The sequence below is a fragment of the Candida theae genome (genome assembly GCF_024610275.1).
Source record: "Candida theae strain CBS 12239 chromosome Unknown scaffold7, whole genome shotgun sequence".
NCBI lineage: Eukaryota > Fungi > Ascomycota > Pichiomycetes > Serinales > Debaryomycetaceae > Lodderomyces > Lodderomyces theae.
Window position 1 is genome coordinate 284,482 of NW_026261433.1, and position 16,811 is coordinate 301,292.

At 39.1% G+C, this 16,811-nt stretch overlaps 6 protein-coding genes across 6 annotated transcripts; 2 read left to right on the forward strand and 4 right to left on the reverse strand. All coding sequences in view use genetic code 12, as the record gives it.

The window, feature by feature from the left end:
- Window positions 1-2,313: 2,313 nt before the first annotated feature.
- On the forward strand, window positions 2,314-4,563 carry KGF57_002339 (uncharacterized protein; the record flags this gene model as incomplete). The annotated part of the gene is made up of 1 exon (XM_051751643.1): window positions 2,314-4,563. The coding sequence occupies one exon, from the start codon at window positions 2,314-2,316 to the stop codon at window positions 4,561-4,563; it is 2,250 nt and encodes a 749-aa protein (XP_051609248.1).
- Window positions 4,564-6,624: 2,061 nt separating this feature from the next.
- Window positions 6,625-8,076, reverse strand: ADE13 (adenylosuccinase; the record flags this gene model as incomplete). Its single annotated transcript, XM_051751644.1, has 1 exon — window positions 6,625-8,076. The coding sequence occupies one exon, from the start codon at window positions 8,074-8,076 to the stop codon at window positions 6,625-6,627; it is 1,452 nt and encodes a 483-aa protein (XP_051609249.1).
- Window positions 8,077-9,035: 959 nt separating this feature from the next.
- ZCF19 (Zcf19p) lies at window positions 9,036-11,120 on the forward strand (the record flags this gene model as incomplete). The annotated part of the gene is made up of 1 exon (XM_051751645.1): window positions 9,036-11,120. The coding sequence occupies one exon, from the start codon at window positions 9,036-9,038 to the stop codon at window positions 11,118-11,120; it is 2,085 nt and encodes a 694-aa protein (XP_051609250.1).
- Window positions 11,121-11,162: 42 nt separating this feature from the next.
- On the reverse strand, window positions 11,163-13,130 carry KGF57_002342 (uncharacterized protein; the record flags this gene model as incomplete). The annotated part of the gene is made up of 1 exon (XM_051751646.1): window positions 11,163-13,130. One exon carries the CDS (start codon window positions 13,128-13,130, stop codon window positions 11,163-11,165), a length of 1,968 nt encoding a protein of 655 aa, XP_051609251.1.
- A 1,165-nt stretch (window positions 13,131-14,295) lies between these two features.
- ARC40 (Arc40p) lies at window positions 14,296-15,453 on the reverse strand (the record flags this gene model as incomplete). The annotated part of the gene is made up of 1 exon (XM_051751647.1): window positions 14,296-15,453. The coding sequence occupies one exon, from the start codon at window positions 15,451-15,453 to the stop codon at window positions 14,296-14,298; it is 1,158 nt and encodes a 385-aa protein (XP_051609252.1).
- A 273-nt stretch (window positions 15,454-15,726) lies between these two features.
- KGF57_002344 (uncharacterized protein) lies at window positions 15,727-16,548 on the reverse strand (the record flags this gene model as incomplete). The annotated part of the gene is made up of 1 exon (XM_051751648.1): window positions 15,727-16,548. The coding sequence occupies one exon, from the start codon at window positions 16,546-16,548 to the stop codon at window positions 15,727-15,729; it is 822 nt and encodes a 273-aa protein (XP_051609253.1).
- Window positions 16,549-16,811: the final 263 nt, after the last annotated feature.

The window sequence follows — 16,811 nt, forward strand, 5'->3', positions numbered from 1 at the left end:
AAAAAAGAATTTTATAGTAATTCCCCACTCCCTAGCCAAATCTTCCAACGCAACATTTCAGAGTAGGTAATTAGACTTCTCGCTAGAGTTGTTATAGTCTTGTGTAGTCAAAGTAACTTTTTTTTTTTTTTTGTTTATCTAGCTGTTGATGCCTATACTGCTCTTCAGATTCACACAATGTAATTACGAAAATTATTTATTTTTATGCAAGAAGTACAAACTGTCAAATGTGTACAAAACTGGGCAAAGGAAAGTAGAAGACGAGATTTTATGGAGAGCAACAACAGGTTACAAGAGGGGGGTGGGGTGGTGTGGAAGAGAAGAAAGAAAGAGAACATGCGCAAAGCAAGTACGAAATTTTGTAACACTTCTGTGTTACAAATTAGTTGTGGCAAACGTGCTTTACACAAGCAGCTCGTGCCCCCCCCCGCCGGTAGTTTGTGGCCTATTGTGTTTTTTCATTTGCCTCCTGCTTGATTTATTTCTCTCAAGTCTTGGTTAATTTTCTCTGGCGGCAGATCCATTTAACCCATTTGGCTTAAGAATCATCCGATTCTGGAACGGTAACAAGGTGGTGGAAGGCAGTGGAACATCCGAGACAATGAAAAGGGGGAGAAAAAAAAAAAAACTTTAAACAATAAGCAACAACCATTTTGGGAAACTTCTATTATCTTATCACACACCTTGTCAAGTGTGGTTATCCTTTTGGTTATATCTATTGTATTAAAGATGTATGCATGTCTCAAAATATTGTCCATCACCATCAACAGGCTCCTCTTGCCGGTTGCAGTGGGCCCTTTCTACCTTCATTTTTAATTTTTTTTTTCTCTCTCCATATAACACCTTTAATCCGAGGATAAAATATACAAGGGAAGATCGAAGTGGTTTTTAATATTGCTGCATGTACGTAAAAGCAGTAAAGTTCCGCCTTGCCTTCTCCACATGGATGTAAAAGTGTGCCTTCCATCATTTGCCACTTTCCACTACTATAACTCTTTCCCCTATTATTCATGTGCCTGTAACGTTTGGATTCTTTTCATTGATACACTTAGAATAGTTGAGTCGAAATCAGAACACAATAGAGGACTTGGATGACTTGGATGGAACGTTTGAGAAAATGTTGCATCCGCTCTCTCCTTAACTTGTTTATTGTTTTTCAATTTCTTTCCCTTATTTTTTTTTTTTTTAAGTAATTTGGAATGTAGAGGTAGTGTGGCTCTAATGTTGCCATTTCATTAAAGCATTGTTGAGAACTGGGAAATGTTGCCAGATATTCCGGTTTTTCGTCGTTATACGAGTCTTTGTGAGTGCAACAAAGACAGTTTTGTTTGCGGATCCAAAAAAGGACAAGCAAAATAAAAATAAAAATAAATTATTATATTTCTTTCTTTCCTTTTTTTTTTTTTTTTGGAACCCGCCATCTTTGTGTGCAGATAACCAATTTAGACAATAAAGGAGACTAAAATAGATTAAAAACTCCAAGACATTTTCGCAGAAAAAGAAACTGAATACAAAAATGTATGGGTTTGTGCATAACGATTTGTGGCTCTACACTTTGAAAATACTGCATAGACCACAATACACTACGTAACAAAGAGAGCAGAATTAGAAGACAAGGGAGAAAAGACCTAGAATCTAAATGCAACATTGCTAAAAAAGTAAAGTATGCGGGAACGAAACAATAGAACTTCCTATACATAAACTTTGCTCCCTTCAAACTGAAGTTTGTTGCGTACACAAAATAACCGGCCGTGTTCAGTTTAGTTGTTCCCAATGTTTATAAATACAACAGGGATTCGGTACCTTTTTGTTTACCTCTGTTATATCATGCATTTCTTCCTGGAAGTTCTTAATTTTTGGCCATAAATCATATCACATATTAAAACCATTTCACCAGATCTCGCCTTGACTGTTTGTAATAGTGGGATCTATCTTTTATCCCCGAAATCTCGTCCCGAATTGATTTGATTGTTTTTTTTTGCAGTCTTTTTTATTTTTTTTTTTTTGTTTTTTTTTTCTTGTTGATTCCCTAGACATATCACGAGGTTGAATTTTCAGTTTGTTCTAAGTTTGGTACAAACCTCCATTAGATTATCAACGTCTTCCATACCTTCCGTGTTGTACACTATTCACAAAGTACAGACACAGATCTAGAAGTACTACGATATCTCCCGCCCCATTAAATCTCCAATTACAGACCTTCAAAAGATTTGCAGTTCATACTAGCATTCAATCTTGAAACCTTCCTGATCCGCCTGCTGCAAAAAGACTCCACTCACAAATAGTACTTCAAATTTGCTCAAGTTTACAACAATGGCAGGTTTGTTAGATTTACTAGATGCAGATGAGATACTCAACAGACAAGAACAAGAGCGGGAAAGACAAGAGGCATTAAAGAGGTCACACGCGTCCGTCAAACTGTCCGACACAGAAACACATCCTCAAGGATCTGATTCTTTGCAACCACCTGATCTTAGATCTCCAAGATCTATGATTACACCGCCACAAGCTTATTTATCGAGGAGAAACTCAATACCAAATATTCAAATGTTCGACACAACATTTAGTATCAAATCAGAAGGAAAAATAAGTACCTCTGTTACCTCATTGAACTCGTCGCCTATAGATCTTGGCAAAGTTGGGAATGTGTCAATGCTGGACAAACACACACCTCCGAACATCGCCACATCATCTACATCAACATCACCACAAGTTTCATCTTCTCCGGCAAAAATTGCAATGAAGAGTCCCAAAATTTGTGTCTCTCCAACAACAACAACAACGACAACTACTACTACAACAACAGCATCAGCAACAAGAACAGCTAACGTGCCCGAAACCACAGCTACAGCCACCACCTCCGACCAACATTTTTCCAACTCATCAAAACCGGTATTTCAATTACGCGAAAGGCTCCCCAAATCCAGAATCAACAAGCGCATCCTTTCCAAGAAAAGATTCGTGAAATTTGCTATACGACGCAAGTATTCCACAAGAAAGAAGATTAGTGATACTAGGCAGCTGAAGTTGCACATCAAGTCATTGAAAGCTGGAATCAAGATAAAATTGACCAAATGCGACAACTTGTTCAACTTGTTTCATTGTTTGATTCCATTCACCGAGGAAAGAAAATTCTATAGTGTCTTCAATGATGATGACGCAACAAACCCCATTGCTGAATACCAGGAAGTGACTGACGATCTTCTGCAAAATAATAATAGCGCTTTCAAAAGTCTAGCTTCTGAAGGTTTACAATTGATTGATAACAATGTCGTTGACTTAAGTGAATATTCCAACAAAATTATCAAATCCTTTACGAGTCAACTGAGCCAAACTACACCCACTTTCAATTCATTAGATACTGCAGTCAATACACTTTTTGGCACCAAAGATTTCACCTTGGTTCGAATCACGAGATCAACCACCGATGACGTCCATGGTTCATCAATATTGAAATTGGAAACAGCAAAACCTGGCGACTTTAGTTTGATTGATGATGAAGAGAACTCTGACGAAATGTTGCATTCTCTTGGTGGTGGTGGTGAGGTTCCCAATAATTTGTTTTTCAAAAAGATTATTGCACGACCAAGGTACAAGAGTAATATGAAGATTTACTTTATACCTTCCTCCCACGTCAATTATTCATTGTATACCGATTGCCGATCATTTGAAAGAGACTTGTTTAATGGGGTAGTTCAGGTTGCATTTGAGGATATCGAAAAATGTGTCAATGAAACAGAGCCCAATTGGGATAACGTCGATGTTGAAAATGTGAAGGTCAAACGGGTTGATGGATACGAGAGAAGTGTCTATTGCACATTTCCAACAGAAGATGCTTTAAAGAGATTTAAACAGAATTTGATTGAGAGTTTGAAAGAGGAGGAGTGCAAAGGAGAAGATGCATCTTTCGAAAGTGGATCCAAAGTGGCAACAACAACGGTGGCCAACGAAACAACAGTCTCGCAAAACACAACCACACCACCATCTCAGGTTTTACCTGCTCCTCAATTTGTATCGCCATCGGAATCAGCAAACGCTCACAACCAAGCAATTCTACTGCAGACATTTATTAATTTCCAGTCTCCTCAATTTCCAGCACCATTCCCTTTCCAACACCAACTGCAACAGTCGTGTCAACTTCCTCAGCCTTTACCAAACAGGTCTCTATCATTTGACAGCCAGTTCGGATACACACCAAGTCAACAACAGCAGCAGCATCATCATCATCTACAACCACACCCTCTTTCATTTGTCAATGGCAGCACATTGCAAGGACAGAGATCAAGTTATCCAGTGTTATTCCCACCCACGCCACATCACATGGCGTCACATCATCACCACCACCACCACCAGTACCGCCACTCATTGAAGCTGATGGCAATTCCAGCCAACAATTACGTGCAATTGCCTCCCTTGGCTACGTCTTTTTCGCAGACTCCACGCTCATCTATATATAAAGAAAATCTAGCTTACTTGCCAATAGTACCACCTTTGTCCCTTATCCACACCACGTCAAATAGGAACATTGACTCCGAAGAGTTTCCTCCAATACAAAAGAGTTAGGGTTTTCAGTTTCAATAAAGAGCTGTATACTAGATCTCGAGGTTTCCACGTTGCAATAGTTTTGATTTCAGTTCGTCAATTTCATTTCTTCTGTATTTCTGCATTTGTTGAATGAGAGTACTGAGTACTACTATGTCTTTGTTTATGTGTATATGCGTTGCTGTTATATAAATGTGTTGCATTAACCTAATTTCTTTCACCTTAATTTACGAGATAAAGTCTAGACCTTTTCTTTGCAAAGAAGTCACACAAAAGAATGAGCTTAAATAATATATACATTTATAATACACAAAACTAATTATAGTCACAAAAACTAGCTATACTTTGTGTTTCCTTCTTATTCCGGTTAAGTGTTTGCGCATTTTGCAGGTAGACCACTTCTTCAAACAACACAATGCGATCTACATAAAGTATCTCGTTATATATTATAATAAATCAAAGCTAACATTACCATTTTCCCATTTCTATCCTTTACCCAAAAAAAAAGTTCCGTAGCTGTTGCTGGCTCACCCGGAAGAGATGAATTCCGTTATCTTGTGTTCGCTCTCTCTTTGTTTACTCCGTGCAATTCAGATTTTATCAAAATTCGAGCAGGTGCTACAAAGTACCCTCGTAACATTTTTCTTGTCATCAATTTTGCATTTCGAAGCTACACTTTATTACCAGTGAAACACCGTACACGCGACGTTGCATATGGTAGATTGTGTATAACTGACCTATCACTTGTGGTGTAAACAGCAACTCCTTTGCAGGCTTAGTTCTACAGTATAATCTATCCATGAAATCGTCAATTACTTTTATTTTATGAGAGAATTTAGACGCAAAATGTGTTTACTTATACAACCATGATTCCACTTTGCGTGAGTTTGTCAAAAAACTCTCCTAAAGTAAACGCAGCTTGATTTCCACTAGAGTCTTGTTCAACCATCCTTTCCGTACAAATGACAACCCTATTTCCTATCCTTTCCTAATAAATTGTATCTAACTCAGTGATTTCATTCTTTTTCAAATCTGTCATGGGAAACCTTCCATTCTTATCCAAAACAAAAGCCATCAGAAACTCCTTGATGTTGTTACCCTCAAGATCCAAAAGCTCTAACGATTGACACTTGAACTCACACTCTATGGTTCGAATCCGATTTCGCGACATGTCCAAACTTTGCAAGCTCGATAAAGCCCTCACACGGATTGGAATATGATCAAGTGAGGCATTTCCAAGGCGTATAAACTCCACGGAAGGTGGAATCTCGAACTCAAGAAACGTTACCTTATTGAAAGATAAATCGAGGCTTTTAAAGCAAGTCATCCAGTTGGAAGATGACATCAAATTATCGTGAACAATTGCTGCTTAGGTTCAATTCTTTCACGGATGCAGGAAATTTCACACCGACAAGCTCTTCTATCCTACAATTTCCAAGATTAAAAATCTCCACAGTGGATGGTAACTTTAAATCGCTTATAGATAACCCAAAGTTATTACTCAAGTCCAATTTTTTTAATTGTTGTGATTGGGGCCATTGGCATTGGTGGAAAAATCAACTCCGCTCAACTCTTCATGAGAACCTAACAGAAGAAATTCTAGGAAAGCTGGAATATCAACATTGCAGAAAGACGTCAACAGATTACCTTCTGCATTTGACTCGAATGTTGCTAATATATTCTGTAAATTAGCTTGCTATCCGTCTATCGAAATTTAGCAACAACAAGAAAAAAAAAAGGATTGCAATAGAATGTAGATAAGGTCTTTCTTTATTTGTATGTGATTTCCAATTGAAGTTATGATGACCGGGGAAAACCAAACTTCATGAACAAGTGACCAGCACATCGTGATATGTACATGCGAACCCAATATTTTATTTTCTTGGATCTACCACATTTTTCTCTCCCTCCCCTGGTTTTAGCTTTATTCTGCAGATCTTTATGATTTCACAGAAACTCTTGAACCTTCGTAGTTTATGAGGGGAGATATTACAAGGGAATCAATAGTCATACAAAAATACAAGTAATCTGTTCATTTAAGTATTGTGTACATAACATATTTGTTTCTTCCCCACATTCTGATTAAACCTTCAATGCAACCTGTTCTTCAGTAATGTATTTTTCAAACGGTTTCAAAGCATCAGCCACATCTTGCTTGACAAATTTTTCAGTTTGCTGAGGAGCTCTACCAACAAATGTACTTGGGTTCAACAATTCATCCAATTCCCCCCAAATTGGCTTGAAATACTCAGTGTTTTTAACACGTTCAATCAAATCGTTATCTCCACCTTCTTGCTTAACCACAGCAGAAGCTTGATGTGACAAGACTCTAATCTCCTCGTGGCAATCTTGTCTTGATCCACCTTTCTCAACCATTGCCATAATAATATTCTCAGTAGCCATAAAGGGCAATTCCGAGTTGATTCTGCGTTCAATCACCTTAGGGTAAACCACCAAACCAGAAGTGATGTTCAACATTGTTGACAACAAAATATCAACAGTCAAGAATGCCGAGGGCAAACTGATTCTTCTAATTGCGGAATCATCCAAGGTTCTTTCAAACCACTGCACCGAAGCAGTTTGTACAGCATCGTTAAACAATCCTCCCAAATGTCTGGCCAAGGAACAAACACGCTCGCATCTCATTGGGTTACGCTTGTAGGCCATAGCACTAGATCCAATCTGTGATTTTTCAAATGGCTCCTCAATCTCTTTCAAGTTTGCCAATAGTCTAATGTCAGTGGCAAATTTATGAGCAGTAGCACCAAAACTGGCCAAAGGACCCAAGACATCGATATCGATTTTACGTGAATATGTTTGTCCAGTAACTGGGTACACAGTGTCAAATCCCAATAATTCAACAACGCGCTTGTCCAAAGCCTCAACCTTATCGTGATCACCATGGAACAATGACAAGAATGAAGCTTGAGTACCAGTGGTTCCCTTTACACCTCTTAACCCAATATCGTTTCTAGCTCTAACGAAATTTCTCAAATCCCACAACAATTCCTGCAACCACAAAGTAGCTCTCTTACCAACTGTGGTCAATTGAGCTGGCTGGAAATGGGTCCATCCCAAAACCGGCAAATCCTTGTATTCCAAAGCAAATTTACTCAATCTGTCAATAACGTTAACCAATTTAGGAATCAAAACGTCATAAGCGTCTCTCAAAAAGATCAAATCAGCATTATCAGTGACAAAACAAGAAGTAGCTCCCAAGTGGATAATACCAGCAGCAGCAGGACAAGTCTCACCAAAGACATGAACATGGGCCATCACATCATGACGCACTTTGCTCTCTTCAACAGCAGCATCTTGAATTTCCTTATCGGTGATGGTCAAATGCTTTGACATTTGTTCAATTGCTTCGTCGGTGATTACATCTAATCCCACTTCCTTTTCAGCTTTGGCCAAGTTCAACCACAATTTACGCCACGTGGAGAACCTGTTTCTGAGGGAGAAAATTGCCGACATCTCTTCGGATGCATATCTGGAGGATAATGGGGTGGAATATTTGTCGTATTCGGAAACCATCTTGGATTGGGTATGTGGAAGTAGTTGTGTAGTTGTTGGTGGCAAAAAGAAAGAAGTGACTTTAATCAATTAGAGATTTTTCACTTCATAGATGTCATCTCCAGTTTATATTTGTTCTCTGCCGCTTTGTGTAGTAATGATGATGCGTGCACAGACTTGAAATTAATTTTCAATTATTTTTTTTTTTTTTCTGACTCTGATCTCCTCCTCTATACAAAAACTCCGATAACGAAGAGAACCATTGTAAATTGAGAGTATATATATATACAGGTTAGTAGCATTTCGTTTTTTTAGAAACAGTTGCGTATGCTCCTAATCAATCATGAACACTTGCATTTACCAAGAGATGTCAGGGCCATGGAATTTTGAATTGATGTTAGTGGAAGTCTTCACGTGATGCGGATAAATCAATACTCTATCCGCCAAATATCGGGGAGGCGAGCTTTTGCTTACTGAAGATTAGCTACCTATAAACGGAGTAGTTGCAGCTGCAAAAGTGGAACTGTGAGATCAATAAGCCAGTACTACCCTCCGTGTATGCGTTGTTGTCACCAGTGTTTTTTTTTTTTTTTATTTATATTCAACTTCCACAGTGCACAACTAACTTTCTTTGTATTGCCTGTGACCATTTCCAGTCGCGTCACTACTGTCAAAAACTTTCTATTCAAAATCAGAAGTGAGAACAAGTTAACAGCTACATCGATGCGTGATGGTATTGCTTCAATTGCAAAGCGAACCAAACCATGTCTGTCTCATCTATGTCAATCACAATGATCGCTTGTTTGACGTCACGTGAAAGCTGGTCCGGAAAATAAAATAGAAAAAAAACACAATCAAAGTCGCTTCTTCCAACGGAACGGAGATAATCACAAAAATTTTTCATTTAAAGGACTTGAGTTACCGGATATCAACGTTTACGAAATATCTCCACAAGTTGAGAAAACAAGAAAGAAAGCACAATGAATCACCCCACCGCGGAGACTATACCAGGATCACCAACTGGGTCTGAAACAGAGCTGAATCAACAGAAGAAACGCCGCCTCTCTAATTCCCCAGTTAACTCCACCACCACCACTACAACATCAACATCAACGTCAGCATCAACATCTAATGAGACTAGAAAGTTGGCGCAAGCATCACGGACTCTTCGTGCATGTGAATTGTGCCGTAAGCAAAAAACACGATGCTTTAGATCACCCGAGTACCCGACTTCTTGTTTGCGCTGTCGTTTCTTGAGCAAAACTTGTTCGTTCAAATTAGAGGAATCTGAATCAGCATCAACTACATCAACAAATGCAGCCACAATTGACAGTCAAGGTAATTTCAAGGTCGATTTGATTTTGGACAGAGTTAACGAATTGTTGAGTATAGTGAAAAGTGGCCAAATGAGTTCAGTTGAGCATGCAGGCAATGGTGTCAATACTCCCGGCCAAGACCAGTTGATAAACAGTGATGCGCGATTGTTGTTGGAGACAGCCAGTTCCATGCAAGGTCACCATCAAATCAACTCCAATTCGTTGTTGAATGTTGAGTTGTTGGAGCAGACAACTTTGGATTTCCAAAGCGCCACACCAAGTTTTGTCACGGCTCCATTCACAATAGTTAGAAATTCAATGAAGAATGAATTTTGCCCCGCATCAATACAAAACTTGTATCAACTGCGGATTTATCTGCACTCGAATAGGCCAAGTAACATTATTGAATTGGGGATTATGACTGAAAAAGAAGTGATTGACGTAGTGGGAAACTTTAGAAGAAACTATGGTCGTTGGGTATCTTTTCCAAACTCCTTATCTACAGAAAATCTAGTCAGGGACCTCCAAGAGAAATCACCTCTACTTTTGACTACGTGCTGCTGTGTCAGCTACCGCTATTCTGCTGGACCCAACCAAGATAACCAACAGCGTATCACCCGGTTGGCCAAAGTGCTCATTAAGGAACTCAGCCATAATTTTACCCAGTTTGCGTCGTTTGCCAACAACGATTACGGCTTGGTTGAGTTTTTCCAAAGTCTTGCCGTATTGAGCTTGTACGCGGGATCAATATCGTCAGTAGTAACAGATGAAGATCCAGAGTTGGCGGGCTTCAATTTGGACCCATGGCAGTTGTCAAGTATTGGCATTACCACTTTTCTCACCAAATCGACGTTTCAGTTATTCAAGACAAAGAGAAGCAATACTGAAGATGGTTATGAGACATTGACAATACTACGCATATACAACCATTTGTGTTTGGTTCATCTTATAAACAGTATTTTTTCAGGACGGCCGTGTATTTTGGATGATGGTAGAATTCGATATTGCACAACGGCTTTAACGTTGTTCAACGCCACCAATTTCGATGGACGTATGGTTTCTGAAATCAATATTCTTTACATCACTTACAAGTACCTCCAGAAAAATGACGATGCTAATAATGCCCCCAATTTGCAAGATTTCCATTTCAATGAAGTTGTTAAAGAAATTCAAACGTGGTTTCAAAATTGGGAATACTTGATCCAACAACCAGCTCTACAGTTTGCCGAGTTTAATTATCATTTTTGTTCAATTTTGATCTACCTTGCACACAGCTTCCAGAAATTGCAACTTGCTGGAGGGGCAGGTGGCGGTGTTGTTGGTGGCGTTAGTGGTGTTATCAGTGACTTGAACATGTTTCTTCAACAAGACATATTGGATCTCATATTGAAGCAATGTCAACCACAAAATTTGCTTCTGATGTATCAACATGCAAGGGATCTTTTAGAGCATATCAAGCAGATCAGTAGTGAATCGTATTTTGCTTACTTGTCAGATCAGCTACATTTTTGTTTCTACTTCAGTGGTGTACTATTGTCAAGGATTTTACGTCTTGCTGTAACGTCGAACTTGTCACACTTGGAGGAGTTCAAAGATGTAAATACAAAGAGAGGGTTAACACGTCGATTGCAGCCAATTGTCAACTTAACAAGAAAGATTGATGGGTTCTTGTCCGATTCTGATCCTGTTATACTAGCAAAGTACAATACTGGTTTGAAACATTGTATCGAGGATGTACTAAATGCTTAAAAACCCCTCCCCTAACATAAAGATTATATAATCGTGGCACGTTTACTTGAGATGCCCTTTGTAGTTACCTTCCATGTAATCTATGTGCACAAATGCTCTTTCCACGTTGGGTAAACTTTCAATACTATACTGCAACGCTTCAGCAATATCGTGACAGTCCTTAAAGCTCAAGTCAAACTTATCATTGGCGAATACCAAATCAACTTCAACATTCAAGTTATCACCAACGTGATAAATCTTCAATGCGGTAATACGTTTGATGGGTTCAGCAAAGCGGCAACAAAGATACAAGATAACCTTGTACTCCAATGGGTCGGCTACTGCGCCAGTGAGGTTGTTAATATGTTCAAAAGCAGTTTTGCCCCAGTTGAATATAATGTAAATAGATAATAGTAATGCACCCAATGGATCAAACCACCAAATGTTGAAAATGTGTCCCAACCACGGCATCAACAACGAGACCGAGTTGAACACAATATCCGTCATTGCGTCTTGAGCCAATGCTTGGACTGATGAGGATTGACTCTTGGAACACCAAATCCAACAGCCCAATTTAGCTACAATGGTGATAACCATAATGAGCACAGCATCGAATCCAATAGTGGCGGGAACTCGCAGTTCAGGTGCGCTGAAAAATAGCCTCTTGAAAGATTCTTGACCAACTTGGAAAAATGAAATTATGATTATGATTGAGAAAATGAGTACTCCCAAGGGTTCCAATCGTGACCGACCAACGGGGTATGAGTGCTGGACTTTCCAGTTGTTTTGTGCAGCTAAGCGATTGACAATATAAATGATGAATGTGGATAAGAAGTCCAAAATCGAATCGACCAATGATGCAACAACCGAAATTGAATTTGTAAGTAAGGTCACAGCAATTTTCCCCACTAGCAACAAAATATTGATTAGGAAATTGACTAAGATGGCAGTCAATACTTGCGAACTATTTTCTTCTTCATTATAGCCCAAGAATTTAGATCCATCATTGGCAACGTTGCCTGGAACATCATAAAACCTCGAGTATTTAGACAATGAGCCCTCGCCTCGCTCCATATCGGGATTCAACGAGTCATAACTCTTCTTTTTGCCGTTGGCCGATACTTCTTTATCAGTGGGGGAAGTGTTCTTGTCATTGTGGTTGTTGATGTGGCCGTTGTTATCTTTACTCCGAGGACTATTGGGCTCATCAGTTTCTTCAATATTATCCAACAAGACACCACGACATGAATCACCACTACTACCATAATTACTCAACATGTTATAATGAATCTTTCCCGCATCGAGGAAATTATCAATCTCTTGAAACTTGCTAATCAAATAATTTTGTTCTTCATAATAGACTCTAGCTCTTTTGTTCTTGATCTTTTGTACGTCATCACGGTAATGCGCATACCAGTTACATAATGGTTTTGCATTCCCAATCAATCGCAGTGGTCGTAAGCTGCTAACAATTTCAACAAGGTTTCGTCCTCTTGGCTCATTAAATACACTACCTTCGTGTAATGAAATAGTGCTTTCGTCGTGCAACTGGTAAAATAAAGGTTGCGAAGGTTGTGAAGAAGACAAGTTGACAGCATTGGACCCATCAGCAGCAGAGTTGGGGTTGGTTACTGAATGGTGACTAGATAGCAATCTATGGAAAAGTGGTTTTTCTGGAACCAATTTCATGTACTCATTGGCAGAAAATGAGGAGCGCCTTCTTGGCGAACCAAACTCTTCAAATTCAGTGTAATAGTCTGATGAATGGGCTAAATTGTTGAGGGCATTGCCTGACCTTGAACGAGACGCAGCGGCAAATTGAGGTGATCTCAGCCTTTCTTTATGCTGTTTATTATGTGATACAAGAGCCGAAGGTAGTGCTGAGGTTGAATATTGGGCATGACGTAAGTGGTTTGGTAAATTGGGGTGGCTGATTGGTGATGGTTGTTTGTTATTCTGTTGCAAGTCATCTCGATTGCTGTTGCAGATAAGAGGCTGGATTTCGTCCTCCGAATAGTTTTTGGAACCCATGCTAGGTGAAAGAAGTAGTGCGTGTATGTGTGCTAGGTTTCTAGGTGTGGTGATTCCAGCAAGCAAAGTAAAGATGTAGATGTGTCGGAGTACAGTGTTTGTGTACCTGCCGCGTGGTGCGTGTGTGTAGGTCAAATGGTTGTGAGTGGATACGTAATAAAAACCTGCTTTAGTTTATTACCCGGCTTTTTTTTCAGAAGATTCAAACAGAAACAAACAGAGACAAATAGAGACAAACAGAGAGAAGAGGAAAAAAAATTTTCAACTCAACTCTTCTTCTTCTTCTTCTTCCGTTTACCAACGACAATGTGCTTTGTTTAAAGCTCAATTCAGTCTTTGCATAATAGGACAACCACACATCTCTGGTAATTGTTGTCACTAATATAATCGACTTAATTGGTATGTTCATTACTATACAATTGAATGGCGCCTTTCCATGGCCACTACACAAGTCACCAGTTTTCTTTCTCAACATGATTAAACTCAATGATATAACTTTATTTTAGCTGAGGATGTACATGCAGGACATATTGTTAAGGAATTCTTCGTTTATGATTGTGATTGTGACTGTGTATTTGCATCAACTAAGGAAAACAGGTAGCCAAGTTCAAACGAAATGATGCTAACTATTAACTCCTTTGTTAGTATGTGTTTCTCTTTGCTCCTCCACAATTGGACATCTTTCATACAATTGATCCACTTTTCCATACAAATATGATGAATATGTTTCCTACATTTTTTCTGTCCGGTGACTCGTGATCCAATGGATAAACTTACATGCATCACCATCTGATTATTTAAATTTTATTGGCAGAGTTGATCTATGGAAGATGACACAGACCCCCACAATGGGTATCCCATTCCCAATGGCTACTAACCTACTTATTAAGGGTATGTTTTAAAATAACAGGATAACTATGTTATCGCGTGATTTGTGTCGATTCATTATGATGAAAAGTATATGTTATCAGTTCTGCTTCTGAACCAAAACAACCTGAAGATACCAACTTTACCAAAGCTCTAGAATTACTCTGATTATGAAATACGACACAATCACTAAATGCGAGTGCATTTTTATACTAACTTTTCTATCATTTTAGAGTCTTTTATAGAACAAAAATACATTTACTCAAACAAACTAATACTTTTGTAAAGCTCATTACTTCTATACGTTGAAAATGACAACTTTACCATCGATACCCGAGGTTGACACTTGTCCGTTGGCGAAATTTTTGATACTAACAATTGTATTTTGGTGAATGGTGGTCAATGCTTTTGCAGCCTTACCATGTCCACCAGCACTTGGCTTGCTAGCTCTCCCTTTCAAGTCCATTTGCTTAAACATGTTCAAAGCTTGGTGTGAAGAGATCTCCTCGTCATCGTCGTCATCTCCATTGCCAACTTTTGGTGTTTCCTTAGTCAAGTCCTTTTGTTCTTCAATTTGATACGCTTCCTGCCAGTTTTGTTCATCGCCTTTGAAAACTACCAAGTTACAATTGAAACCACCAACAACAATAGAGTTTCCCGATGTCCAAACAACGGACTTGAATGGCAAATAGTTGGTCTTGACGTTCAAAATAGATCTTGGCTCTAAACCTTCACCTTGTGGGTAAACAACACCGATGGAAGAGTCATGCGACACCCACGCCAATGCATCCCCATCAGGGCTAAACTTGACACCATGTACCCACGCATTTGTCTCATTAGTATAGTCACCACACAAGGTTTGAAAAGGCAATTTGGTACCCCATACACTAGCTTCAGGCTTGGCATCAATACCCTTGATATACCCACTGAAAACTCTAATATGTCCATCAGTAGATCCACTAGCCAACAACACACCATTAGGATGCCAATCAATAGTGGTGATTGTCGATCTTATTGGCTTCTTCAAATGTTTTGAAACCCACCAATCATTCTCTTGCTCATAGTAACAAACAGCAATAACTCTATCACCAGACCCGACAGCAAACTTGCGTCCATCGGGGGACCATCTGCACACAGTAGCAGCTCTGTTGATACGCAACAACACCAATGTCGGTTTGAATTCGCCATTGTCGTATTCCCAAACTGACGCATTACGATCTTGAGAACAAGTCAAGATTCTTGATCCATCGGGTGATATATCAACAGAAGTTACAGTCTTGTCATGGTCACGCAACTGGGCCACTAATTTGGGTTTGGCTGATAAGTTGTGTGGATCGACTTTGTAAAGCTCAACCAAGTTTTCCTTGGTGATTGCTAAAATGGTACGGTCGGCTGAAAAACAGTGGTCTTTGATGGGCAAATGACCCAATTGGTAAATGGCTGGAACTTTTGACATTATCTTGGTAGTGGTTTGCGGTTTTGATAAACGTGTAGTTCAGGAGTGGCTCTCAACTAAACTATTGGTTGGTGAAGAAAATGGCTGTGGATGGAGTTTGGCCGAGCGTTGACGGGCAAAAAAAAAACAAAAAAGAAAAAAAAAAAAGAAGGCAGAACGGTTTTGATATTTCGAGCCGCAATAGATTTTAGAGGAAGTCCGAATTGCAAACGGGTATCCGAAAAAGACGAGTACATTTATTTATACAAATCCTCTACACCAGTCCAAGTTCTTTCAATTATCTTGGTTTTCCTGTTCTTGTTTCACTTTAACAAACTCTCTCACCTTCTCCCATCTTCTTTGAACAGTAGGGTTTTTGATCTTGATCATTTCACCATCCAATCTATCAACAATAGCAGAAAACAAGTTCCCAGTCTCCTTATTGTACAACACTCTCAACCAATAAAAGATCAAAAACAAAGTCAATTGATACCCACTAGCATTTCTGAAAAACAAAGTCCTCAAAACCAAATATACAATCAAAAACAATTCGTCGTAGGCAATCCATGACGAAATAGTAGACGCATGATTGAGCACACCTTTGATGTTTTTCACTTTGCTCAAATGCAACACACTCAATAAGAAATATGGCAAGATTTTAAACACTGATTTGAAAGTAAAGCACCAAACGATGGTCAAGATCAAATATTGGAAATTTTCGTGACTCAATAATGTAGCTATGGGCGGTAAGAAATGTAAACCAAACTTGTGACTAAATGTAGAGGTCAAAGCCACTGCTGAACCAAGTAATGCCAACCTATAGGAAATTGAATTGATGTAGAACACATTGGGTAACCAGAAAATTTGGAAAATAAAAGAAACGGTACCAAACACAACAGATGCAATGTGCCCACCAAGCCATGCTTTATATTTCAAAGCATTGGTGTCAGGTTGAGCTCTGACTAACTTCTTTTTGAAGTTGTGTTGCTTATCGTTAGGGGTCTTGTTTGTAGGAGTTTCCGGTTTAGCTTCTTGTGGTGATGAGGCCTGTGTTTTGTGTTGATCATGTGTTCCAATTGACCCATTTTGACGGGATTCAGTGGCAGTCGAAGACATTGGTGTTGTGGTGAATATGCGTAAAGATTCCTTTGAAGCTTACAAGATTTCTATGACGTACTTTGAAGGATGTAGCAATGGAAAGAGAAGGAACTGAAATGAAATTTCGCTTGTATGCAGGATTACTAAAGATAAAAAAAAAACAATCCTATTGTGCTCTAAAATTTTCTAGGTCCACCTTTCCCAGTCAGCCGATTTCCCATTTCTCATTTCCCTCTTCCTCCCCCTCGTCTCCGCGCAGCATCCCCAATTGCGGTTTGCTC